Source organism: Mustela lutreola, chromosome 5 (genome assembly GCF_030435805.1).
Source record: "Mustela lutreola isolate mMusLut2 chromosome 5, mMusLut2.pri, whole genome shotgun sequence".
Taxonomy (NCBI): Eukaryota; Metazoa; Chordata; class Mammalia; order Carnivora; family Mustelidae; genus Mustela; species Mustela lutreola.
Window position 1 is genome coordinate 42348364 of NC_081294.1, and position 26545 is coordinate 42374908.

General features: G+C 53.5%; 1 protein-coding gene and 1 long non-coding RNA gene across 7 annotated transcripts in view; one reads left to right on the plus strand and one right to left on the minus strand.

Moving 5' to 3' along the window:
- NDST1 (N-deacetylase and N-sulfotransferase 1) overlaps positions 1-25265 on the plus strand; it is a 58917-nt gene extending 33652 nt beyond the window's left edge. For all 6 annotated transcript variants that reach the window (XM_059174052.1, XM_059174053.1, XM_059174051.1 and 3 more), the window contains exons 3-15: positions 1585-2079; positions 4874-4961; positions 6162-6316; positions 6999-7184; positions 8758-8886; positions 9690-9872; positions 10834-10930; positions 12171-12294; positions 14349-14523; positions 16622-16792; positions 17454-17563; positions 19300-19402; positions 20214-25265. In XM_059174052.1, coding sequence (XP_059030035.1) covers positions 1585-2079; positions 4874-4961; positions 6162-6316; positions 6999-7184; positions 8758-8886; positions 9690-9872; positions 10834-10930; positions 12171-12294; positions 14349-14523; positions 16622-16792; positions 17454-17563; positions 19300-19402; positions 20214-20333 — 2136 coding nt within the window. In that variant the 3' untranslated portion in view covers positions 20334-25265. The remainder of the gene's footprint in view (positions 1-1584; positions 2080-4873; positions 4962-6161; positions 6317-6998; positions 7185-8757; positions 8887-9689; positions 9873-10833; positions 10931-12170; positions 12295-14348; positions 14524-16621; positions 16793-17453; positions 17564-19299; positions 19403-20213) is intronic.
- Positions 18854-26545, minus strand: part of LOC131831777 (uncharacterized) — a 33643-nt gene continuing 25951 nt past the window's right edge. Inside the window, exon 3 of the long non-coding RNA XR_009353797.1 lies at positions 18854-19079. This is a non-coding gene — a long non-coding RNA (uncharacterized LOC131831777). The remainder of the gene's footprint in view (positions 19080-26545) is intronic.

Here is a 26545-nt window from a genome sequence, read left to right on the forward strand (position 1 = left end):
CCATTATTGAACAACTGTCAGGGGCCAGGTACTAAGGATCTGTCTGTCCCTTTCTATTCTTTTAAAAAATCCAGTTAAGTCATGGCTCAGTCCGTTAGGCATCCGACTCTTGATTTCCACTCAGGTCATGATCTCAGGGTTATGAGATCGAGTTTTGCCTCTCTCTCCTTCTACTTCTACCCCTCTCCCTTACCCTCCTCCCAACAAAATAAATAAAAATAAAAATCCAGTTTGCTCATCAAATGTTTGCTTCTTCTGGGTATCAAGCCTGTTTAGGGGCACCTGGTTCCAAAGGTAGAAATGATATAGCACCTGCCTTCAAGAGGGCAGAATGGTGGGAGAGAGACCCTGAACAGATAATGTAGCAGCCAAGGTGAAAAGTATTGTGGATGAGGCTCTAACCTGGTTCCAGGGAGGCCAGTGCAAAGGAGGGTTTTTGGCACTGGGTTTTGAAGGATGAACAGGAGTTTGTCAGGTGAAGGAAATAGAATGAAACTGACACAGGGACAAAGGCCAGTTGTACCATATCCAGGAGCAGGTGGCTAGGAAGGGTCAGGGGTTGGTATGAAGGACGGGGGCTGTGAGTCTAGGGAACAGGAGAAGGGGTGCTGCGGGCACTGTCTGCAGATCCCACATAGCTGGGCAGCACCAGGCCCCAGAGGAGAAGGGAGGTGCAGGGAGCTGAGCTCCTGTGAGGTGGTGGCCTTGGGGGTGCTGGGTACATATGGAGGATTGGGGATGCTATGGGGCACCCCCAGCAGATGCCTCCTCTCTGATCTCTTCTACATTGGCATCCACCTAAGATTTCTCCCAAGGAGAGGTTAGTGTAGCAAGAGCCAGGATGGTGTAGGAAGAGCCAGGCAGAGGGACCTGGTGACTGGGCGTGTGGGCTCCAGGGGCAGATGGTCTGGCTGGTCACTGGGGCTCCTCCTGGCCCCATGCGTCTGAGGGTAGCCTCAGCTTCCGCCCCCATGAAGTGCTATAACACAGGCACCATGTCCTAAGGCTGGTATGGGGACCAGAGGAGCAACTGTGGTGCTGCCAGCCCGGACCCAAGCACTTTGCCAGGATGAACACTCATCACCCTCTAGCATCCCATGAGGAACATTTTACAGCAGAGGAAACAGAGGCACAGAGAGGGTACATAACTTGCCCGAGGCCAGGCAGTCTGGGGCAGAGCCTAGGCTCAGAGCTGCTAGAGTTTCCACTGTGTGATTTTGGGTAAGTTACATAATCTCTCTGGGCCTTTGTTTCCTCACCTGTAAGATGGGAATGACAGAGATGCCTCTGTTGTGGGGTCACTGTGATGATTAACAGCATCCTTGCGCGCCAAGTGGCGTGACCCGGGTTTCTGGCTTTGGGAAGTACGTGGTGCATGTTTGCTGGTATATTGCTGGGACCGACAGAGCTGGGTCTGTGCAGCTAGGTTAGCACAGGGCCAGGGATGCGATAAAGCCTCCCTGAATGTCCGAGAATACCATTGATCCTACTGTGACCAGTCCCCACCTGAGATTGTACATTCCCTGGGGGCTTCTGGATCTGACGGCTCTGCTGCCCTCTCCCTGCCCTCCGCCCCGGCTACAGGCCAACGAGAACAGCCTGCTGAGTGCGCAGCTCAAAGGTTTTCCCCTATTCCTGCACTCCAACCTGGGCCTGAAGGACTGCAGCATCAACCCCAAGTCTCCACTGCTCTACGTGACGCGGCCCAGCGAGGTGGAGAAAGGCGTGCTGCCCGGCGAGGACTGGACCGTGTTCCAGTCCAACCACTCCACCTACGAGCCGGTGCTGCTGGCCAAGACGCGCTCGTCCGAGTCCATCCCACACCTGGGCGCGGACGCTGGCCTGCACGCTGCGCTGCACGCCACCGTGGTCCAGGACCTGGGCCTCCACGATGGCATCCAGCGCGTGTTGTTTGGCAACAACCTCAACTTCTGGCTGCACAAGCTCGTCTTCGTCGATGCCGTGGCCTTCCTCACAGGCAAGCGTCTCTCGCTGCCTCTGGACCGCTACATCCTGGTGGACATCGATGACATCTTTGTGGGCAAGGAGGGCACACGCATGAAGGTGGAGGACGTGAAGGTATGGGGGGGCTGCCAGACAGGTCGGGTGGGGCCTCGCCACCTTCGACCCTTGGGGTTCCCCGTCATTACTTCGCGGTCGGCCTCTCCCCGGTGCTATGTGCGTCCCCCTTCCTCGGCCAGCCGGCTTTAGCGATTAGACAAAAGTGTCACTGGAAATTATATTGAAGCCTTGAATTTTGGGGTGTGGAGCTCAGGAAGGTATCCGCAGTGGGAGAGATTCCACTGTTGAAGCCAAGGGGTGGGAGCTCTGCAGGGTTAGGTATCTGCCTTTTAATCCAGATGCGATGTTTCACTCTCAAAAATGTTTATGTCAGTCCTAGAGTTCCCAGAAAACTTTTTAAACAAGAATTAGAGCTTGAATTGTACACAGGCATATTCTAACCGAGGTCTGTATAAATAGCAGAATGGATGTGTTTATTTCAAAAAGTGTTTACCCAACTAAACTGTATGTAAAAGCATTTTGCAGACCTCGAAATTTTACACACACGCATCACTGCTGAAGAGAAGCCTACAAATGAAGACCATTAAGCAAGCTTGAAAGTGCACTTTCATCTAGCCTTTATTTTACTCAGAGTTCTTTGCAAAGAGAACGGTGTCACTAGAAATCAGTACTGGTTGTCATAAATAGAGGGCAGGCACAACAGCAGATCCAAGGAAAACAAAGCCAGGGGATTCAATTCTACAGAGATACTGCTGCCTGATGACCCTTTCCTCCCTTAGGAGATTAGCAGGCGTTAGAACATATTAGCACCGAATCCAGACCTCGCTTTGATGTTCAGGGGGCAAAAGAGACTTAGTGCTCTCCTCCCAAGTGAGCCCTGTTGTGGGCACTGTGTTCTCTGTCCTCCTGAAGTCACAATTAGGGTTGGCCCTGGGGCCTGGGAGGAAGGCAGAGGGGCAGGAGTGAACGCTCTACTCTTTCTTACACCTCCGGAGGAGAACAGCAAATGGTGTTGGGAGGCAGGCACTGTGTGGGGAGTCAAGACCCATTGGACCCTGAATGGCTGGAACTCATGGGCAAGTCCCTTCCCATGTCTGAGCCTCAGGGGGATCTCCCAAGAGGGGCAGATAGGAAGTTTTCAGGCTGTTTCCCCACCGGGGGGGGGGGGTATTAGTTTACAGAGGGGCCCTCCCAGCTCGCATCTCATGGGACGGGGCTGTGTTGCTCTGATCTGCTTTGCACATTGTGTCTGCTCCTGGGAGTTCACCTTCTCAAGGGCTGTCCTGTTGAAAGCAAGTGTTGAGGTGATGCCTGTTGAGGCTTTCCAGCTCTGAGGCTTCATGCGGTGCCATTGCCGACCTCTCAAAGTAGATCGCTCTGTTTGCTGCTTAGGGCGCTCTTCTGCTTTCTCCTCCTGTACCCTTAGTGTTTACTGCTGTCCAGGTGAGTCCTTGAGACTGGTTCAGCGTTGATCCCATGAGGAAACCAGGCTGCCAGGCTCGCGACGTCCCCCACGAGCCCTGAGGCTTCCCTGCTTGCTTCTTTTCCCCACTTTGGCAGTGAGGGAAGAGAGTGGGTCGAAGCTCTATCTGTCCCAGGATACTAATAGCGACACCCTCTTCTGTGCGCTCAGCTCCGAGCACACTGCTGATTGCTTCACCAGCCAGGGTCCCACTTGCTTTAAACATCGTTGCGAGTCTGAAGGGGCAGAGGTTTCCTTCTTCGCCCTGTTCCTTAATCCCAAGCACAGGCTACAACTCAGCCTTTCTTCCAGAGACATGAGCGTCGCCCGGTTAACTTGGACAGTGCTGGCTGTACGGTGTGGGTTCAATCACACAGACAGCAGCTGCTTATGCAGGGCTTGGCCAGTCCAGGCTCTGCACTTAGCCCTTTCTGTATATGGCCACAGCGGATCCTCATAGCAGCCCCTTGAGGCAGGTATCATCCTAAGTCCCATTTCGCAGAAGAGACCACTGAGCCTCAGAGAGGTGACTTAACTTGCCCAGGGCCACACGGCTAGAGCATGTGTGTCTGTAAGGCAGTGCCTGGCCTTCGTGAAATGCTAGTGGGGGCCCCAAGACTGTCCGTCTGCAGAACGGTCTGACAGCATGCTCTCGCAGGTGTCTTAGCAGCCTTGTGTGCTTTGTGCAGTGTGGGGACTTTTGGAGTCCTGACTCCAGAGTACAAGTGTGTGTGTGTTCTGCAAGCGTCAGCCTCCCTTTGTTGACTTGCCCAGCATGGGGTGCACCATACTTGGGGACATCGCATGGCTGGGGATGCCATATGTCTTTGGAAAGTCATGATCCTGTGACATCAGTCTTGGCAGTCACCAGGAGAGACCTTCCACGTTTGGTGGACGAGGATCCGAGGCTTACAGTGGCCATGACCAAAGACATAGCCATGCTACCATTTTACGTTGCTGACTAAAATGTCAGGCAGTTTGACACGCAGGGTCTCATTCAATCAGCCCAAGAGGAATTATTACCTTCATTTCATACTTGGGGAAACTGAGGCCTAGAGTAGTCATGAAGCTTTCTTAGGGGCACATAGTAGAGCTGGGCTAGCGACAGTTCTTCTCTGGCTGGAGGCCCGAGGCAGGTGGCAGCTCAGGGCTGGCTTCATGGGTATGGGACCCTCGCACACAGAAGGGGCCTGTGCAAGGTCAGTGCTCTGCCCTGGCCTTGATATTTAAAACGATTTTGGAGCAAGGGTCCCACATTTTCATTTTTTGCTGGGCCCTGCAGACTCTGCGGCTGGTCCTACAACAGTAGGATCTTTCTGGGCCCTCAGTGGGAAGAACAGAGCCCCTGGCTTTCACCTCACCCTCTTCTTCCTCCTCTGCCTATCCTAGGCCCTGTTCGATACACAGAATGAACTACGCACGCACATCCCAAACTTCACCTTCAACCTGGGCTACTCAGGGAAATTCTTCCACACAGGTAAGCGGGCCTGGCTGTGTACCCAGGAGCAACTTCCAGGGGCCTTCAGCATCTGGATCCATGGAGAACTGAGCCTGGGGGGCTGATGGGCTTATGTTAGGGCCACATTTGACCCTGGTGACCTCCCCCTGATCTGACAGCCCACAGACAGTCACAGCCCCCGGTAGAGGGCATGTGGAGGCAGCAATAAGACAACGTAAGCCTGCACTTACCCCTCCCTGCCTTCAGCCTGTGCTGTCTTTGGGGGCATCTTCTCCCTCTTGTCTCCCCCTCTCCTCCATCTTTAAAAATTATTTGTACTATGCCTGCTTAAAAAGGTAATCGGGTGAGTTTTAAGAACACCGCAGAAATACATCGCCTGGACAGTGAGAGTGCTGTATAATTGTTGCCGCCCCAGAGATGGCCACTGCCGTTTCACTGTAAAGTCTTTTTTTTTTTTTTTTTAAATTTTATTTATTTATCAGAGAGGGGGAGAGAGAGAGCACAGGCAGACAGAATGGCAGGCAGAGGCAGAGGGAGAAGCAGGCTCCCCACTAAGCAAGGAGCCCGATGTGGGACTCGATCCCAGGACGCTGGGATCATGACCTGAGCCGAAGGCAGCTGCTTAACCAACTGAGCCACCCAGGCGTCCCTCACTGTAAAGTCTTAAGGGTCGAGGTTGAGGGTGCAGGTGGCAAGGTTCATGCCTTCCCTCTTCTTTCGGGCTCTCCCAAGTTCCTCAAATGCTGCCCTTCTTGTCTGAGCAGGAGGGAAAGACTGTAATCCGTAGGCCAGACTGCCTTCCGCTTGGGCCACAGTGTGGAGAGCCTCTCTGCAATTCTAGGAAAAACCCTAATACTTTGCAGTTCTGAGGGCGGGGTGGGGGGAATTCAGCAACAGGCTCCCAAAGCCTCATAGCAATACTGCGCATTTTTTGGATTCTTGGTCCTCAGCATTTCAGAGGTAGTTTGGGTCATAGTATGAGACAGGACTAGACATCCTGTCTGTATACAGAGTGGCTCAGATCATGATGTAGAAGACAGATGACAAACGGCCCAGTAGGCAGACAGGAAGCGGATCAGAGCAGGCCTCCCAGAGCTGGGAGAAAGCGCTGGGATCACGGATGGCACGCATGGGGCCCCAGGGCCCAGAGAGGAGAAGGACTGGGCCGCAGCCTCCTGGAGGCCGGGCTGAGCTGAGCGGCCGGCGCTCTGGCTGCAGGTACCGACGCTGAGGATGCCGGGGACGACCTGCTGCTGTCGTACGTGAAGGAGTTCTGGTGGTTCCCCCACATGTGGAGCCACATGCAGCCGCACCTTTTCCACAACCAGTCGGTGTTGGCCGAGCAGATGGCTCTGAACAAGAAGTTCGCTGTCGTGAGTAAGATTCCCCACGGGGCGGAGCTGGTGGGGTGGGCTGGGGGCTGGGGGTCCCGACCACTGGCCTTTCACCGCTGTCCTGCAGCTCCATCGCATAGCATTTCGTCAGGGTCTTTGCAGCCCCTGTCTCTCTAAAGCCTCGCAGAGACCCTGAGAGGCGATTATCGATACTGTCCCTTTGAGCTAAAACACCAAAAAGCGCGGGGACCCCCAGCAGCTGAGAGGAGGGCCCGCAGGGCTTAAAGCCAGGCCAGTTTCTTTCCTGAGCCCAAGCTCTGTCTTCAGGCCAGAGTGGGAGGCTCAGGGAAGCTGGAGCTGGTACTCGGGGAGGAGGGAATGAGGCCCAGTTTCAGGCTCAGCCTGGCCCACCAGCCAGTCAGAGGCCGCGCGACAGGCAGGAAGAGCCCTGTCCTTGCTCCTCACACCGGGGTGCTGGAGGGCATGAACACGGGGCTGAGAGTTAAGAGTTCCCCAGCTTGGTCAGTCCCTCACTCTGAGACTCAGGGCCCAGTCCTTTTCCTTCCCTGGGCCTCAGCTTTCCCATCTGTACCATGAGGGCATGGACCCATTGCCCTGCCATTCTAGCCTCTGATTTCTCTCTCCCATGCTACAAAGGGGAAATGAGACCTGGTGGGGAAGGAGCCCCATGCTCACCTTGGCCTGGGCCTCCTCTCCCCAGGAGCACGGCATCCCCACAGACATGGGCTATGCGGTGGCCCCCCACCACTCGGGTGTGTACCCCGTGCACGTGCAGCTGTATGAGGCCTGGAAGCAGGTGTGGAGCATCCGCGTGACCAGCACAGAGGAGTACCCCCACCTGAAGCCGGCCCGCTACCGCCGCGGCTTCATCCATAATGGCATCATGGTAAGTGGGCCCCCGCCGCACATCTGGGGAAGTATGGCCTACATGCTCGGGTTAGGGTCGCAGGCCAGGCCTTGCTGTCCCCTTGCTGTCCCCTCGGGCATCCAAGGAAGGTTCTCCATCTCAGGGAGGATCGGCTGCAGGGTTGGCCCTTTCCTGAGCTCCTTTTTAAAAAAGCTTTTGTGACAGGGCATTGGGAGCTGAACACTTTCCAAAGGGGCCTCTGGTGAGGATAGGGAACAGGCCTCTGTCTCGTTCGTTTGCTTACTTCAACACTTTTAATGAGCTTCTGCAATGTTCAAGGCACTGGAGATGCAGAAGTGTACAGAACCAGTGAAGGTCCCTGCCCTTGTGGACCTGACGTCCTAGTGGCAGGAGATAGTGCACTCACAGATATGTGACATGCGTAATGTGAGGCCAGTTGGTGATGGAGCCATGGAGAAGAGTCAGGCGGGGAAGGGGAGTGCCAGGGAAGAGGAGAAGTCATTTTAAATAAGGGGAACAGGAAGGGCCTTCCTAGGAATGAGCGATGCTGCTATATGAGGAAAAGCTTTCAAGGCAGAACAAGGGCTAAGGCCCTGAGGTAGGCAGGCTCTGTGCTAGGTGTATTTGAGGGCCAACTAGGAGGCCAGTATGGCTGGAGGGGAGTATGGGGCGGGGGAAAGGAGGTTAGAGGGGCGATGGGCCAGCCACATCATGTAGGGCTACATGAGGCCATTGGATGGACATTAGCTTTTTGTGAGACGGGAAGTTTTTGCATGCAGTGCATGCAAGGTTTCCCTTGTTCTGGCAGCCTTGAGTTGCAGAGACCGCAGGGGACACAGTGGGAAACAGGGAGACCAGTTGGGGGGGCCCCTTCAGTCTTCCAGATCAGAGAGTGGTGGTTCCATTAGGGTGCAGGGTTGAGGCGTGATCAGATTCTGGACTTAATCAGAAGGTTGAGCCGACGGGATCTGCTAATAAATTGGAGGTAGGGTGTGGGGGAGAGAGAGGAGTCAGGATGACTCCAGGGTTTTGGGCCTGAGCCACTGGAAAGATGAATTGTTGACAGTCCATGTGTGGGAAGGCCCATGCTTTCATCTGCCCATCTGTCCATCTGTCTGTCTGTCCGTCCACCCCTCTCTCTTTCCCTTCCTCCACTGGCCTTCTCAATACAAGGCATTCGTATTCTCTCTGGGGAGGAGGTGGTGACCAGACAAGCAAGTTCTCTGCTCTCGTGGGGTGCCTTTTTAAGAGAGGAGGCAGAATCGACAGTTAAGCCAGCCAGTGACTGGGAGCATCCCTGGGCAGGTTCTAATGCTGTGATGGACTTATGAGAGTGACTGGGAGGACTGCTTTGCAGAAGGTCAGGGACCCTTGCGGGGCAAGTGTTCTCACTTGCCTATTTCTGTTACTTTGGGGCCTGCTCATTTTGTTAACAGAGAGTAGCGGCGAAGTTCGTGAAACGGCAAGGGCCCGCGGGCTCACTTGAAGGAATGTTGCAGGCTGCAGAAGGTCACTGGAGGAGAGGGCCCCCAAGAGTGGGGGCTGTGTAGTCACATAAGAGGGTCAGAGCTCTCCCCTGCCCCATCCCCAGGTCCTCCCGCGACAGACCTGCGGCCTCTTCACACACACCATCTTCTACAATGAGTACCCTGGTGGCTCCAGCGAGCTGGACAAGATCATCAACGGGGGCGAGCTCTTCCTCACCGTGCTCCTCAATCCTGTGAGTGCTCATAGCCCTTGGCTGGGGGTGAGGGGCCACTGCTGGACAGCCTGTCTGCAGCCGGGGCTGGCTTTCCTGGGCCTGGGGAGGAGGGGGCTGCAGCCAGTACAAGGGCCGGGAGTGGGGATATCTGCCCTACACCCCTGGCTCTCGCCCTGCTCTGCTGTGTGACCTTGGGAAGAGAATCCGAGTTGTCTTTCCTTTTTCCTTCCAGAGTCTTGTACTTTAGTGCAGTAGTGTGAGTGTTTTTGTATGTGTTCTTTTTCTAGTCTTTGCATGTGTGTATAAATGTATGGATGTTAGGTACTAACAAAAATAGTAAGTCATTAATCCATAAACTATATCTGTATATATACATTTATTTTGAAGTACATATATTTTAAACTATTCATCTGAGCTTTCTGGCTCTCTCTTTCCTTAACTGTAAAATGGAAATAATCATCCATGCTTTAATACCATTAAGTAGATACTAAGCAGTGGTGTTACTCAGCTTTATGGGATAACTGAGCCCTTCTTGTCTTCTGTGAACACTCCACTGACAAAAATACAGAACACGCATATGACTGCACAATAGGTCAGCTTCCCATTTCAGGGTTGTGCTAGTTGGTGGTCAGTCAGCCAGACCTGGGTTCACCTGGCTGTGCCTAGGCCAAGGTCACTCAGCAAGTTTGCTAAAGGCCCCAGGGAGCCTCAGAATAGTCATAGAGTGACTTCTGCAAGCTGTGGCCTGACCAGAAGAGTCAAAAGTGGGGTGGAGGGCACTCAGATGCTGACTGGCCCTGCCCTCCCCTCCCCCGGAGCAGATCAGCATCTTCATGACGCACCTGTCCAACTATGGGAACGACCGCCTGGGCCTGTACACCTTCAAGCACCTGGTGCGCTTCCTGCACTCCTGGACCAACCTGCGGCTGCAGACGCTGCCCCCCGTGCAGCTGGCACAGAAGTACTTCCAGATCTTCTCCGAGGAGAAGGACCCGCTCTGGCAGGTGGGTGGGTGCGTGGGTGCGGGGGGTCACCTGGGTGTCTTGTCGCAGAGATGGAATGCTCACCAGTGCCAGGCACACACGCCAGGCGTGGGCTTGGCCCCACACTCTCAGTCACTCTTGAGTGCAAACTCAGGTGCACTCTTACATGGGCACACTCGCATGTTCTCACACGCAGGTATGTACACACACCCCCACAGACATGCATGTGTGCACACTCACACACACCTTCTGAAAAAGCTTGATAAGGCTGTAAAGGAGCAGAGTGTAGATCAAGGGCAGATCAAAGCTCTTGCCTGGCCTGGTTGGACTCAGTCCTTTATGTCCCTTCGCATGCTTGAAGGCTCTGTACAACGGGAAAGGGGACTGATGGGAGGGTTTGGGGGGGGTCTGTCCCGGGGACTGTCAAAATCTGGAAAGAGAAGCTAAGCTGGAATGGAAGCCATCTCATAGCTCAGACCAGGGGTCTGCAGGCCAGGGCTCATGGGCCAGATGGGGCCTGCAGTCTGTTTTTGTAAGTGAGGTTTTATTGAAACCCATCCACACTCATTCTCGTACTTATTGTATAGGGCTGCTTTCATGCTACAACAACGGAATTGAGTAGTTGGGACAGAGACCAGGTAGTACTTGAGCCTAAAGTAGTTACTAAACACTTACCCAACATTTACTAACCTCTGCAGAAGAAGTTTGCTGACCCCTGGTTCAGATGCAGCTCACCCAATTAAACTTAGCAGATGTTCGTGAGCTGCTGTTGCGTGCCAAGCACTGGGCTGAGTGTTTTGCTAGGACTCACCGGAAGTGGTCCCTGCCTGCGAGCAGCTCAGTGTCCTGAGGTGGCGTGTGACAAGGACACACATAGGTACCCTACCTGCCAGCGCTGTAAGAGCCACATATCTGTGTGCAGCCAGAGTCCGTTCATTGGGTTTGGGCCTCCCCCCTCACATTCCTTCCATTGTTGTTTTAGGACCCCTGTGAGGACAAACGTCACAAAGACATCTGGTCCAAGGAGAAGACATGTGACCGCTTCCCAAAGCTCCTCATCATTGGCCCCCAGAAAACAGGCAGGTCTCTCTGTTCTTGGCCAGGGTCCCTCGCCACCTGCTGTCTCAGCCACAGAATTTCGGGACCACCTTGCCCTGGTTCCAGGCCCTGATAATCTGCCCCCCTCTTTCCCAGGAACTGAGAATGAAGTTGGGATGAATATGAATTGTTGGGATGAACGTGAACCGCCTGTCAGTATGAAAGGGGGGAGAGGGTGGAGGACGGGTGTAGAATTTGCTTATCAGCCCTGAACCACAGCCTCAGGGAGCTCTCTTCCTGGGCATCTCTGAATCTAGGCAGAGGCGCCCAGATCAGCTGTTCCACACGTTTGAGCAGTGCCAGGCAAAACTGGTTCAGGGCAAAGAGGACGGCAATCAATTAGTCATGTCTGCCAGAGGTATAAGGGGGAGGAGCAATGATATGCTCGCTGAGTGTTTGCCATCCACACATACTGTAACGCTCAAATGGGTATGCCCATTTTACAGATAAAATAACTTGAGGCTCAGAGAAGTGAAGTGACCTCCCCTGACACACTCAGTTAGGCAGTGACAGATCTAGGTCTTGAACCCTTATATCTCTGACCCCCCCCCCCCCTCAAGCTTATACTCTTAAAGAAACTAAACTCTAGAGTTTCCTTCTCCTCCAAGATGTCTTATTATAGCCTACAAACCATAGACTCAGCATAGGAAAGGAATGAACTCTCTGAAGGAAGGGGTAGGTCCTGTACTGTCGAGTAGGACAGACAGTGTGAATGAGGGAAGGCTCCCAGAAGGAGAAGCCATTTGAGCCAGATCTCTTAGCCCTTCATGAATTTCCCGTCAACAGCCTGCAGGGTCGAGAGCTCCCTTTTCTCTGAGCTCCTCCCATGTGTCAGAGGACAGAGGCCCAGACCTGAAAATCTTCTAGGTCTGGGATTATGAGACGACCCTAATGAACTGGGCATGGCTCCTAGAGTAGAGGGGTTGGAAGGATTCTGAGACCAAGTTCTTGGTTAGTGTTTAGGATGCCGTGATGAATTAGTGATATCTACAGTGGATGCAAGAGTTGCGGTTTCCACGTGCATGCCCTGTATTTGCTGTCCTGGCTTTCGTGAAGTTAATTTGGATTGCACAGGTGTAGAAACTAAGCCCCAGAGAAGGCAAGGGACTTTCCCAGGATCTCTCCATGAGTCATGGAGAGCTGGAGTCAGAATCCATGATCCCGACTCCGTGTTTGTTGGGGGGACACAGCCCTGGTCTCAGCTCTCTTCCATCCCTACAGGCACCACAGCCCTCTACCTGTTTCTGGGCATGCACCCGGACCTCAGCAGCAACTACCCCAGCTCAGAGACCTTTGAGGAGATCCAGTTTTTTAACGGCCACAACTATCACAAAGGCATCGACTGGTGAGTGGCCCTGTCCGTCCAGGGCTGGATGGGAGCTTGCTGGCATGGCGTCTGCCCCGGAGGAGGTCTGCCGTGCTCATGGCAGGAAGCAGCTGGCCCTTCCTCACACACAGCTGAAGTTCCTGTAAACAGGGACAAAGCTCAGTGACCCTTGAGTCATGATGTTGGAGCCTTGTCCCGGGCGGGACATTTGATGAGGAAGCCCTTTGCCCCTTTCCGTCACCGCCTGGGGTCAGAGGCTGCTGGAGGTAGGAGCCAGCACCTCCCTTGCTTATGGGAAAACAACCTGAATCCCAGAGGAGGACAGTGACTTGCCCAAGGTCCCAAGAGCTGGGGACAGGGCAGGGGCTAAAATCCAAATGTTCTGACCCCGAGAGCTGGCCAAAATTTCTTGCCTCACCGTGGAGCAGGTGGTGTTCTTGTGAGCCCGTCAGAGGTGGCTTGCCAGCCTATGGGGAGTTGCCTGGGGAGGTAGGAGGTGGTAGCAATCGCAGCTTCTTTCCAGAACCTGTCTCCAGAGGTTATGGCAGTAGGGGGTGGGGGTGGCGCACGTGGGGATAGTTTTACGCTCCAGTCATTTCAGTTTGCATCTTTCTCGACTGTTCGCCTTTTCTTACCCTATCCATGTATTACTCTTATTATTTTTGTGTCAGTGGTTTGCCTGGGTGGAGAGATTATGGCCCTTCTTCTGTTGGTTTCTGTACTTTTTCTCTTTCTTTTTTGTCTATCGTCTGCCTGCCTAGCTGCCTACCTGTCTCTGTCTCTAACACGTGGACTATCTCTGGGGTCCCTGAATGTCACCCTCTGTCAGGTTTTAAGGAGGTGACATGGTACAACACCGTACATTTAACCTCAGCAGGGCCTGGGGCAGTGCCCCATCAGCAAGCACCCCAGCAGCACATACACGCATAAACACGTTTCTAGCAAAGACCGTGACTATTTACACTAAGATTAATAGGTCCGGTTTTGCTGCCAAATGGCTTTGCTCTAAACTTGAGGGAAAACGCTTCTGTTTTCAGAGCTTTCTCAATTTCGGTGTTACAGACAATGGACTGTGGGTGTACAGATGCTATTTCATAAAGAAAATTCAGAAATTGAAACTAACAGAACGCTGTATGTTGTAATTAGAATTTAAAAAATAAATAAAATTCAGAAATAGGAGAGAGCTAGCAGTTCCTCAGCCCCATTCCCAAGATTTTGGTTTTGTAGGTAGGTATAGGGCGGGGTGAGGAGCCTCAGAAGCCCCAGGGCAGTTCTGACGAAGGGGTTTCTGGAGTAACCCTGTCTCCCAGGATCCAGTAGGGATCCTACACCCTTACCTAACGTGGGCCTGTGGGCTTTGGTTCCCATGAAGCCCTGAAGTTGTCCCTCTATTCTGTATGAGTAGGAGCCCCTAGAAGGCTCTGGAGTGTTCATTTAGCTTCCTGAGGGGTCCTGCAGAGCTGGTCCCAGAGGGCTGGAATGGGCATCCCTTGGGCTGGGATATGGAAGGTTCCTCTGGAAGGCTGTCAGGCTGACCTACGTGAGGCCAGGGAGGGGTGTGACTGGCAGAAGGTGACACACTCCCCCTGGCTTTGTCTCCTAGTCGGCAGTGACAGCCTAGAAAGTGATATTCTTGGCCAGTAAAGAAACCCTGTACTCGGGATGGGGCAGAGCAGGAGGAGGCATCTCTTGGGACCATTCAGGCTCCTCCTGGGGTCAGAGGTGTCCCAGTTTCGCCCTTAGAGCAGTGGGTTAAGCCCCAGTCATTTTAACTGGGAATACCTCATTCAAGAGTCAAACATACCATGCACCATGCCTTGCCTTACAACCCATATCACTTCTGTAAGTCTTCCTATCCTCCTGACTCCAAGGTCCCCCCAAAAGGCATGGATTCCACAAAGGGGCACTTCCCAGTGGCCGACCATCTAGAATCCCTACCAGGAGCAGGTCACTGGGATCAGTGTGCCTGCTGGCTTTCTGAACTCCCACCCCAGCGACCTCTCCCGCCGCATTCCTCCAGCCCCTTTCTCACGAGTCTTGCCTGTGAGCTCTTCCCTCTGGGCTTCCTGCAGGTACATGGAGTTCTTCCCCATCCCCTCCAACACCACCTCTGACTTTTACTTTGAGAAGAGCGCCAACTACTTCGATTCGGAAGTGGCGCCCCGGCGGGCGGCTGCTCTGCTACCCAAGGCCAAGGTCCTGACCATCCTCATCAACCCAGCGGACCGGGCCTATTCCTGGTACCAGGTGAGCTGGGGCTGGGGTGGAGCCCTGGGTAGGGGCATGGGGCTCTGTCCACCACTCAGCTACTCATACATTCATTCGACAGGTACTTACTAAGCCCACCTGCCCACCCTGCTAGCTTCACTGGGGTCCTGCCTCTGATTCTGACACCAACAAGGGGTGGAGGCTGGTTCCACTTTGATGAAAGTGAGATTGGGTGAACAGTGATCTTACTAACTGGCCTCCTCGCTAGGCACGGGGTGGGGTGGGGGTGAGGATTCAGAGGGAATTAAATTAAGGCTTAGGTCTCTGCGTTCATGGTAGGGGATGCAGACACCTGATCAGGTAACGAAGTTACCTGACTGTTGTCTGAGTTAGAGAAGGTAATGACTCCTCATCCCCACTCGACAATGTAAGAACTAGAACTTTCTTTAACTTCAATGACCTGACTTAATTTCTTCTGAGCACCCATTCCCCTAGGCTTATAGGAAAGCCTAAGATCAGGCCTTTTGGGAGGTTTCCTCCCCTGCCTGCCAGTCTTCCTGGGATTCTGGTCCAGGTCCAGGATGTAGGGGGTGAGTAGCTCATCCACCCGCTGGTCCAGGAAGGCCTCCTCAGGCCTGGCCACTTTCAGCAGCACCCTGTAGCCCTCTGAGCCTGTCCCTTCCTCTCTGGGGCCTCACTGCATCCGCCATCCTGGTGGCGGGCCAGGTGCAGATCCTACTTGCTCTCTGCTCCCCACAGACTGCCCACCCTGAGGGATGTGTGAGCCTCGGTGCAGTGGGGAGGCCTAACAATGTGACCCCTGGAGGGCAGGCTCCTGGTCTCCGGATGGGACCAGCCCATGGCATTATCAGGTGGCTCAAACATGGCATTTTCTGATTCCTTTCCTAGCCTGTCTTAGTCTGTTCGAGCAGTCATAATTACAGTATCATGGACTCGGGCTTAAATAACAGGAATTTGTTATGGTGCTGGAGTTTCCAAGGACAGGATCAAGATGCTGGCAGATTTGGTTCCAGATGAGATCACTCTTCCTGGCTTTATTTATTTATTTATTTATTTATTTAAAGAATTTATTTATTTATTTGACAGAGAAAGAGATCACAAGCAGGCAGAGAGGCAGGCAGAGAGAGAGAGGGGGAAGCAGGCTCCCTGCTGAGCAGAGAGCCCGATGCGGGACTCCATCCCAGGATCCTGGAATTATGACCTGAGCAGAAGGCAGCGGCTTAACCCACTGAGCCACCCAGGCGCCCTCTTCCTGGCTTTAAACAGTTGCCTTCCCACTGTGTCCTCACAAGGCAGAGAGGGAGAGAGCGAGAGCAAGAGCAGGAGCTCGCACTCCTTCTGGTGTCACTTCTTGCGAGGGCACTAACCTCATTGTGGTGGCCCCACCCTCATGACCTCATCTCCCCCCTAGGTACCTCCCCAAGGCTCCATATCCAAAAACCATCATACTGTGGGGTAGGGCTTCAACGCAGGAATTTTGAGGAGGGGACACATACATTAAATAATAACACCTTCTAATTTCTACAGAGGACAAATTCTCAGTTTAGTATAAATGGCTTTTAAGTACTTTCTAATGTTGTTAAGCTCTGTTTTCAACAAAAAGAGTGCAAGCTTTGGGCTCAGGACCTGTAGCAGACATTTATTTTTATCTGGCTGGCATTTGCAAACATTGCTTTATTTTTATTGTATGTATGAATGATCACCTTCTTTATGTGACAGCTGAGTCTGGTCTTCTATTTATGGAGGCAGTAGTGAGTTTTATTTTGAAATAGTTTTATGTGAATAAGAAAGATGAGTCAGTGGGAATCAAAGTGTGTGGACCTCGGCGCACACAGGTGGCTTGTGGATATGGGAGACATCAGAGAGGAGACAGGAAGACAGTCAACATGTGGAAACTCTGATCTAGTTCTACTCCTATCTTGCAAAGATGGAAAAACTAGGGCTCTGAGAGGTCATGACTCCCCAAAGTCAAAGTGTAGTGAGAGGCAGATCCGGGACTTGAACCCAGGGCTGCTGGTTCCGGGCAGGGTCTTTAGGCCCCTTCGTGGCTGCTGAAGAGAGCTTCTTTGTTTTGTGCCCCCATGTGACACACTGACCCTCTTCCCTTAACCTGCAGCACCAGCGAGCCCATGATGACCCAGTGGCCCTGAAGTATACCTTCCACGAAGTGATCACGGCTGGGCCTGATGCATCCTTGAAGCTGCGGGCCCTCCAGAGCCGCTGCCTGGTCCCCGGCTGGTACGCGACCCACATTGAGCGCTGGCTCAGCGCCTTTCACGCCAACCAGGTAGCTGCCTATCCCTGGCCCTTGGGGTGGGGGGCACTCAACAGTTCTGGCTTGTGGAAGCTGGCAGAGAGCCTCAAATCTCTTTTGTCATGGGGTCCGAAATGTCCTCATTGGCGAGCTAGATCTTTGGGGTCTTTGAAAGTTTCGTTCTTGTTCATCCCAAGGCTAATGTGTGAAAATTCCCTGAGCCCATGTCCTGTTACCAGGCTCTGTGTCCCTGAGGGGACTCCAAAAGCCCTGGGGTAGGCTGCCTTCCTGAGAGGGGTGTGGTGATGTGGAGAGCCTGAGTGGAGAGGTAAGCAGGGCTAGATCACATGAGGCATTTTAGGGAACCTCTTGGAGGGTTGAGGCGGGAGAGTGACATTGGGCCAGAGGCTTAGAGAGAGGCAGAGAGGGATATGGTAGGGTTGTGACAGGCAGGAAGGAGTGGAGTGATAGCTTCCTCTCCAGGAGAGGGAAGCCGGCAGAGAGCAGAGAGTTGGACTGCAGAAACCTGAGATGTAGGGACACCTGCCATGCAGGAGTGGGAGAGGAAGCAGAGTCTATGGAGTGAAGAGTCCCCAGTTTGTAACCATGGCTGCTGACCAGAAGACCGGGAACCTGTTTGCCCTTGTAGTAAATACAGGTTCAGATCATCCTGTCTCTTCTCTCTTTTCTCCAGATTCTGGTCTTGGATGGCAAACTGCTGCGAACAGAACCTGCCAAAGTGATGGACACAGTGCAAAAGTTCCTTGGGGTGACCAACACTATTGACTACCACAAAACCTTGGCGTGAGTGTCTTGGCTTTTCAAAGGGGTGATTTTCTGAGCAGGCACCTGGACCCAAAAGCAAAAGGCCTGAATAATTATGGAGGAGACACAGATAAATTAGAGTTAGAAAATGTGCATATTCCCGATGGCTATTTAGTGGAAAAGCTAATATTAATATGATTTGGGTCATATTAATAAAGATATCAACTCAATAAAAAAGGGAGGTGGTAAATATGTTCCACTCTGGTCAGTCCCACCACTGGGGTTTTCTTTTCAGTCTGTGCTGAACATTTCTAGAATCTTTTATTAAACTAACTTAAACTAATATTAGGCAGCCCTAGTTCCCACAAGGGCTTCTTAGCATTAGGTCATGATTTAAATATAATTTCAGGAAAAGGAAGCTATAGATAATTGTTGATGGATTATAATAGCACTCACGCAGAACCTGGTACAGGTGCACTGAGAATGCCCTCCCAAGACGGGTAGAGGCCAGCCTGTGTGGCAGGAGCTCAGGGCTAGGGAGTTATGTGTTAACCATGTTACAGACAAGTGGCTTACACAGCTGTATGGGGTGAGGAGGTGGTCTCAAGAGAGGGAGGAATAAAATCACCTTCCCTGGTTACCTTCCTGGGAAAGTCATGCAGCAAGAATGTCCCCTTTTCACTGTCTTGGAGGTAGAAGGGGAAGAAGAGAAGCAATCCTTTACCTCGAGGCAGACAGGAACAGCAGCTAAGGGTGTGGGGCTGTTGGCATCAGAGATGCCTGGGTTAGAAGACCCATTATGTCTTTAGCTGTGTGACCTTGGACAAGTGTCTTAGGGCCTTCAAGCCTCACTTTCCTCATCTGTACATTGGAGATAAAGGTGATGACTCCTGCTTCCCGAGGGCCCCTGTATTGCATGAGGCATGCATGTGGAGCTCTTAGCTCCGTGCCTGGCATGTACTGATGCTCAGAGATCATTTAAGTCTTCATCATCCTCATCTTCCTCCTTTATGCCTGCCCTGTGACCCAGTCAGAATTCCCTGTCTCCTACACCTGCCAAATGCGAATTCTGCTTCCCCGCTGTCCTCATGCTGGAAGCATTCAGCCCTGATCTGGGGCTGAGTTCTGATGCCAGTGTGCCTCCCCCACCCTTGGCAGCTTCAGATCTCATCTCCTCCCTCCCTTCAGAAAAAACCTTTGAAGGCCCAGCATGACTTTGCATCCTGAAGGCAGTCTGGCTCTGTCATTTCTGAAGTTTACTCTAAAAGCCAGAACTTCTCAGTGATGGCTATGCTTAAGTACTAGTGCAGACATTGCATTTCTTGAAAAATCAACAGTTTATTAGAACACACACCCACCACAATGCCACTAAGCTTTGCTTCCCTCTTGGGTTCTTGGGTGAAAAAAGGTGCTTGGCCCCGAGTGGGAGAGCGCCCTGGGAAGGTTTCCTCGAATCCCGAAGGATGAATGGCAGATGTTCTTCTTCCGGGTTGCTTGCTGGAGGGACTTGGGTTGCCTCACCAGGATGAGAGCAACTCAGCACGTGAGCTGCTTTCTGCTGGGAAGAAGAGGGCAGGTGTGTTTAGTGTAGCCCAGGGCCAGCAGCAGCAAACCCCAGCCCCCATACATCTATCTATCTGTGGGTTCCAGAGTGTGCTTAGGGGAGTAGGTTGTGGTCCAGGCTCTGCCACTCCTAGAGTCTGTGAACTTGGCCTTAAGGCGGGAAGGGGTGGGCTGGGCTGGCTCCCATCCATAGGCTTTCCCCACCTCCGCAGGTTTGATCCAAAGAAAGGATTTTGGTGCCAGCTGCTCGAAGGAGGAAAAACCAAGTGTCTGGGCAAAAGCAAGGGCCGGAAATACCCAGAGATGGACCTGGATGTAAGTGCACACACCACCTGTGGCAGCTGGATCCCGGGGGCGGGGAGTGTCCCTGAGCAGCGGGGATCCTCTCTCCTCTTGACCCTGCACTGAGTACCTTAACGGCCTTGGCCTTTCTTGGATGATGTTCTTACAAGGAGGGAATGGAAGCTGGGACATGGTGGGTTAGAAAAGATTTAGTCTAGTGACTATTTATGACCTTCTGCCTAGGGCTGAATGCCGTGGGCTTTGAGGATGGATCAGACGTGTCTTTGCCTTCACTGGGTAGGGGGTGGGGGGTGTCTTTGCCTTCACTGGGTAGGGGGTGGGGGGTGGAAATAAGTCACACACACCAGGAAGAATATAAGGCAGGACGTGCTTCCTGCAGTTAGAGAGCTGCATGCGAGTGCTAGCAGATTTCCAACCAGAGATGGCACTTGAAGCTGGGAGGGGGACCAGAGGGGGAGGGACTCGGAGCTGGGCCTGCGGGGGGGACAGCGTGTGGCCCGAGGTATGGATGGATAGGGGGATAAGCCTTCTTGCGGGAGAGAATGGCGTGTCCGAAGGGCGTAGGTCAAAGGTCACACACCCTGCCTTTCAGTCCTGATTTTAACGAATTCCTTCTTTTCTCCCAATCACAAGAATTTTGACCTTGTGGACTATGCTTTGGTGTCCTGCCATCTCGCTTTATTTCGGAGGCTGCCATTTTGAGGATGGTGGTGAATAGATGATAGGTGTGTGGGTTGATGCTGACAGTGGTAGATTTCCAGAGGGGAGAGGTCCCTCTAGAATCAGCACTTCCCTGAGATCTGAACTCTTCCTCCTGTTCCAGTCCCGCGCCTTCCTGAAGGACTATTATCGGGACCACAACATCGAGCTCTCCAAGCTGCTGTACAAGATGGGCCAGACGCTGCCCACCTGGCTGCGGGAGGACCTCCAGAACACCAGGTAGCCGCGGCCACCACAACCAGACTGAACGTTTGTGACGGCCTGGACGGCCTGCCGCATGCTGAGCCAGACTGACCCGCAGAGTGGGGAGCTGGGCCTGGGCTGGCCGGGCACTTCCAAGCAATACTCAGCTGAGGCCCAGGCAGGGCCAGGAGAAGAGCCCAGGCGGGTCCACAAGCGCCTCGGAGCATCCAGCGCTGGGTCTGTGGCCTCCGGGACCTCCCTCGCCACCAGAGGTCCGTTCCGTGCACGGCCTTCCATGGGGAGGCCACCCCCTGTTGGTGGAAGGCCACTTCCTGGTGAGAGGGAGTCCGTGAGACTCCCTTTTCTGTCCCTCACTGTGTCCTACCAACCATGCCCTCCCCTTCATCCCATCACTCCCTGCGCCGGCGGGGTCTCCCCTCAGTATTAGCTGCCATGTTTGCCCTGTCCTCCAGACAACAGGGAGAGGAGCCCAGCTGGGCCTTTTGCCAAACTAGGGAGAGAGACTGGATGCCTCCCTGACTGTTTTGAGCCAGGCACTTCAGAGGGGCCAGCTGGGTGCCCAAAGTCACTGGGCTGGATGTGGTGGGGGGCCTTCAAGAGAACTCTGCACCTCTACACGCATTCCGGTTAATACCTTCACATCTCACTTTCCCTTCTGGGGAAAGAACCGCTGATTCCTACAGTATCCACCCAGTCCTCAGGGTCTGCTTCGGGACCCCGGGGCACTGCCATGCCATTAGGACCCAGAGGCCCAGGCCCCCCTACCCTGTTCCTCATCCTGGGATATGACGTGTGGTATTTCCTGTGGTAAAAGACTGAGGCGGTTCAGGAGTCTGCCAGTATACATGTCCCAATGTACATATGTTGTCCCCATGCCCACCCCCAACCTTGGCCCCTGGGTAGACCCTGGGCAGCGTGGGTGAGACTGCCATTCATGGCTTTGTCCCAGCTACCTGCGGCCAAGGGCTCCTAGACCCCCTTAACCTGCACCCCCAAATACTAAGAAGCTAAAGTATTTTAATATTTTGTTTTTTTTTTTTTCTTGGTGCCAGAGTTTATACCCTGGGTGCTGGGGTCGCACTGTGTTTTTATATATATATATATATATATATATATATATATATATATATAATGTGTATATATATATATATTATATTTTTTTTGGTTGGGTTTGTTTTTAATTCAGTCATACAAAATGGTGGCAAGCCCCAGTGTCCTATCTCAGTGCTAAAGAATGATATGGAAGGGAGGGGAGGGCGTGTCCTCGTGTGTCTGGGCCTTGGGGAGACACTGTGGAGGTGCCTCTTGGAGAGGTGTCTGTTCCCTTCCCAAGTGTCGCGGCTGCCCTGGGGCTACTGCAGCTGAACAGAGGCAGTGAAGCGCCCAGGGAAGACCCGCTCTCTCCAGGACAGCTGGTCTCATGAAGCTCAGTGACCCTGGAGGAATTTTGGCCAAAGGAGACAGCAGGGCTGGGGCGGGAGGCCAGGGGGCTGAAGGCCGGCCTGTCCCCTCCTTGTCACATGGTGCTAGGTTGGGAGCCGCCCTGGGAGCTGGGCTGCCCGCCAGGACCCACAGAACTGTCTCCAGGCCCCCTGCAGACCTCGGGATCTCGGGGCTGTTTTCCGGTTAGGGTCGGCTCCCACCCGCCTCTTTAACAATGTGAAGTGACTAAGGCTGGGTGCCTCTCCCCGGCCCCTCCCACTGCCCGTCAGCTTCCAGCCAACATCCGGAAAACCCTTTCTGGAGAGCCTTGTCCTGTTGGGAAGACTCTAGCATCTTGGGGCTGGAAGGGTCCTTTGACGGGTATGGAAGCAGAAAGGCGAGGCGGCCTCCTTGGCCGACGTCTCAGAACTGGGTGAGAGCAGGGAGGAGAATTAAACCTGAGACTCCTGATTCTGGGTCCAGTGCTCTTCTTTCAATGCCACACTGCCTCTGAGCCCATCCTGGGGACCCTACTCTGTGCCAGCTTCCTGTCCCTCCCTCAGTCACACCCGTGGTCATCCAGGATAGGGGACAAACCACTCCTTCCCAGCCAGGGTGCCTTTGAGCCTTCTCCGTTCCTGGTCTGCACATGCAGTCCTGCCTTGCTCTCTCTGAGAGGTCCTCCCCCGGTCTTTGGGGATGGGGGTGGGGTCCGGGTCTGTCTGACCTCTGAACCCAAGCCCTTTTCTCAAGTTCTTCGCCGGCAGTGGAGAAGAAAGGGGGATACTCAGCGGGATGGTTGCGTGTGGGTTCACTGTCTTCCGAGAGAAGCCTTCCCACCATGCTTCTCATTGGGGCCTTCGAAGCTGGGAACCCAGCGTCAAGCCCGCAGGGGATGAGGAACAGTGTCTGGGGACAGGGTGGCACGCCTGTTTGTATGCTTGTGAAGACTTGCCAGTGCCATGGAACCTGACCCTCGCAGAAGGGGGCAGCATCTTCCACAGTGCGGACCCCAGGCCTCATCTCCCATCTTGCGGCAAGGGGCTTGGGCTCCGTGGCCTGTGCTAGACCTTTATAGCTCCCACTGCTGAGATCTACCTTCTGTGTCTGGACACCTGCCCCCCTCTCTGGGAGCTCGGAATGGCCGGTGCACTGGCAGCTCCATTTCTCTCTGCCTCTGGCCCGAGGAAGGAGCAGGCGGGTTGGAGGCCCCGGCGGACCCCTGTGGGAGCAGAGGAAGTGGTGGGGAATATTGTCTAGGTCCTTCTGGAAGGCTGGGCACTTGACTTGCCACATGTTCTGAGTCTGTCTGGTCCCTGCTACTTCTTCCCTTCCCACTCATGAATCTTGCTCGTGGACCCGCTGCCAGGAACTGTAGCTACTGAGGAAGGGGACAGACAAATCCCTCTAGGGGCCCCCAGCTACTGAGCACACAGATCTTCCTCACGAGAGGGCAAACCAGAGGGCAGTAGGTACGGCATCTCTGCATCCTCAGTGTCCTCTAACGCACTTTGTTTGGCCAGAGAGAGAGAAACAGCTTAAATCATGGAGTGGACACTGCCGACCATTCTCTCATCCCTCTCGAGAGCCTTTGCTTGGGGCAGGCGCAGGTGGGTTGTCCCCTGTGACTGCCTCAGCCACTTGGGGTTCTAGAACCACCCATAGTGCACATCTTGCGTGTGGAGGAGTCTGAGGTTTCAAGATGGGCCTCTTCCAGGCCCATGAGGAGAAGCAGCCGGGGCCTGAGGCCCCGCTGAGGGAGCAGCCATCTGTTCCCCATGAAGGATGACTAGGCTGACCCACAGAGATGGGTGCCCTTAGGAGGGAATGGTCCCCACTGGGTTGTGAGGGAAAGAGCAGGTGAAAACACGTACCAGTTATTTTATTATGAACACCTGCTATCCTCCGTCTAGAGTTAAAATGAACATTCTGCCACATTTGATTTCTCTCTCTCTGTATGTATGAATTTTTTTTCCAAACTAGTTTTAAAGTGAGTTGCAGATATCAGGAGACTGGACCAAAATGCCTCAGCCCGCATCCCCAGAGAGTTAAGACATCATGCTATGTCTTGGCCGGTATCACACCCGAGACAACAGTGATTTCCTAAAAACATCTGCTATTGAATCCATGTTTGCTCCTCCACCCCCATAACTTTTACGCCTGGTTTTAGAATCAGGATCCGCTCAAGTTGCATACATGACATCTTGTAACTGCGGTTTTTGTTCAGTCTCTCCCCTCTCTGGTTGCTTTGGTTCTTTAAATGATGTTATTTCTGAGGAGAGCAGGCCCCCGTCCTATTGAAGTCCCGCATCTGGATCTGTTGTGATCATTTCTTCATGGTGTCCCAGAACGTGCTCCTTTAGCCCCTGTCTTGTTCAGGGTGATTTAGGCTGCATGGATCTCCGCCTTCTGTGCTGACTTGACATCTTCACTCCAGCCTGAGATGCCTCTCTCTTGTCCCCTGTACCAAGTGCCAAACCAGCAGCAGGGCTCGGTGGAGCCCCGGGAGCTCAGGGGAGGGCAAGGGAGGCAACCCTTGCAGCTGGGCCTGCTGGGAAGGAGATGCCTCTGGCCCAGAAGAGCCTGTGCTGCCCGCTCTGATCCTGGCGATGGGCCACAGGGCACGAATAGCATGTCTGTCTGTCTGTCTGTCTGTCTCTCTGTTTTGTGGCCTCCCGGTTTTTACTTCCTGGAGGCCCGTGGTCTGTGTGCACTGGAACAGAGCCAGGCCCCTGGGATGCACCAGGGAAGGGCCTAAGCGGGGAACTGCCTCCCCCAAGTTGTAGTGTGAGGAGGAGAGCCAGGGGCCAGAGGCAGGAGATGTGAAATTTCATCCCAACTGGGTACGTTTAGTAGCTACGTCACGGTTTCCCCTCCAGGGCCTCAACTTCCCCATTTATAAGATGTGCAGATGGGGCTATAACAGGGGTTTTCAAATGTCCAAGAAGAAAGCAGGTCTGCTCTAGTGGAAGTGAGGGTGGAGGTCCCAGACACCTGCCCTCGAGGCAATGCTGGGTGCCTGGTGTGCAACCCTGGGCCAGCTGCCCCCCAGGGCTCGTCTTTGTCAGCTCGGCCAGCCAGAGATTTTTGGAAGGGGCGTGGGCTTTGTGAGGGGTCAGTGTCAAGGTTCTGGGGAGACTCTGGTTGTGTTTTATCCTAATAAGTTCATCCCTCCCTCTCTTCTCCCTCTCTCTGGCCCTTGAGGAGAATGAAGGAGGGGAGAGGGCTTTCTATGACTGTGCTAGCTTTTATTATCAGCAAGAGGGCTCCTTTTGTAATTTGCATGAAATTCATGTCATTTCCTGGGGAGAGGAGAGGGCTGACTGGAGAGGGTGGGGGGGGCACGCTAGGGGAGCAGACAGGTTTCCTTCCCTTGTGGGGGTTGGGAGAGGGGGGAGAAGGGGTGCTGCCCAGCTCACCTGATCAGGGCTCTCGAACCAGCCGTTTTGGGTTGTGTTAAAAGTGGGAACCTTCCTCCATTAATGTACAATCTCGAACTAACTGCTAATAAAGTGGGGTTCTATTTGTACGCACTGGTCATGTCTGTGTGTCTTTGAACTTTAAGAAAGGCCTGTAGGGAAGGCGGCCATAGGGAGGTTCACACCACAGCCAATCTGGCCGCCCCTGTGTATGATGGGGATGTCCTTTTACTCTTTGATCCCCTGTTTCCCTCATCCTTGAGGGGTGTGGAGGAAGTTGGACGCAGTAGCTGTTCCTGGAGAACTTGGTGGAAATGCAGATCCCCAGGCTGCATGCCCAGAGAGTCATCACTGGCAGATGTGAGGTAGGGCCCAGCTGTCTGCATTGTAACCTCTCCATGCTGAGACACCACACTTTGGGAAACCCTCAGGACCCTCTGCGAAGCTCTAAAATAATGTACCTCCCTGGACTCCCCAGAATGTGCTCTTTCAGAACCTCTGGGAGTGGGACCCAGCTAAGTGCTTTTTAACCAAGTCCCTGATGCATGGGAAGATTTGAACACTGACCTGGGCCACTGAGTGCAAGGCAGAGAAGGGCCAGAGGAGCGTGGACAGCTGCTGGGGGGCGTGCGAGGTCACAGCTGGGAACACCAACACGCCAGCCCTGGTGCACGGGAGCAGCACTGGCGGAGACCTCACGGGTCGTCAGCCGGGAGCCTGGGACGGGCCATGTGGCATCGCCCACACTACGTGGCTGGAGGCTACAGTAATGGGAGCAGCTCCAGAAGGCACGATACAGAAGCATTCCCATGCCAGTTAGGGGGTCTGGCCACATCAGAGATTCTTGAATTTTAAAATAGCTGGTATTTGTTTTTCAAAAAGAAACATTGAAAACTAGGTAAAGGCAGGAGTACTCCTGTTGGAATGGGGTCAGGGTCTGGGCTCTCACCAGCTAATTCCTCCTCTTGGTCCCCCATATCATCTCAGAACCCCCAAATCCTTGAAACACAGTGTGAAAATCCAGCCCAGATGTTCTCAGAGGTCCCAAGAGTCTGCATTTCTTCTTCTTCTTTTTTAATATTTCATTTATTTGAGAGAGAGAGAGAGTGCAAACCAAGGGGAAAGGCAGAGGGAGAAGCAGACTCCCCACTGAGCAGTGAGCCCAAAGCAGGACTTGATCCCAAGACCCTGGGATCATGACCTGAGGTGAAGGCAGACATTAACTGACTGAGCCACCCAGGCACCCTAAGAGTCTGCATTTCTTCCTTCCTTTCCTTTTCTTTCTTTTTTAAAGATTTTAAAAAATTTATTTGATAGAGACACAGTGAGAGAGGGAATCCAACCAGGGGGAGTGGGAGAAGGAGAGGCAGGCTTCCCACTGAGCAGGGAG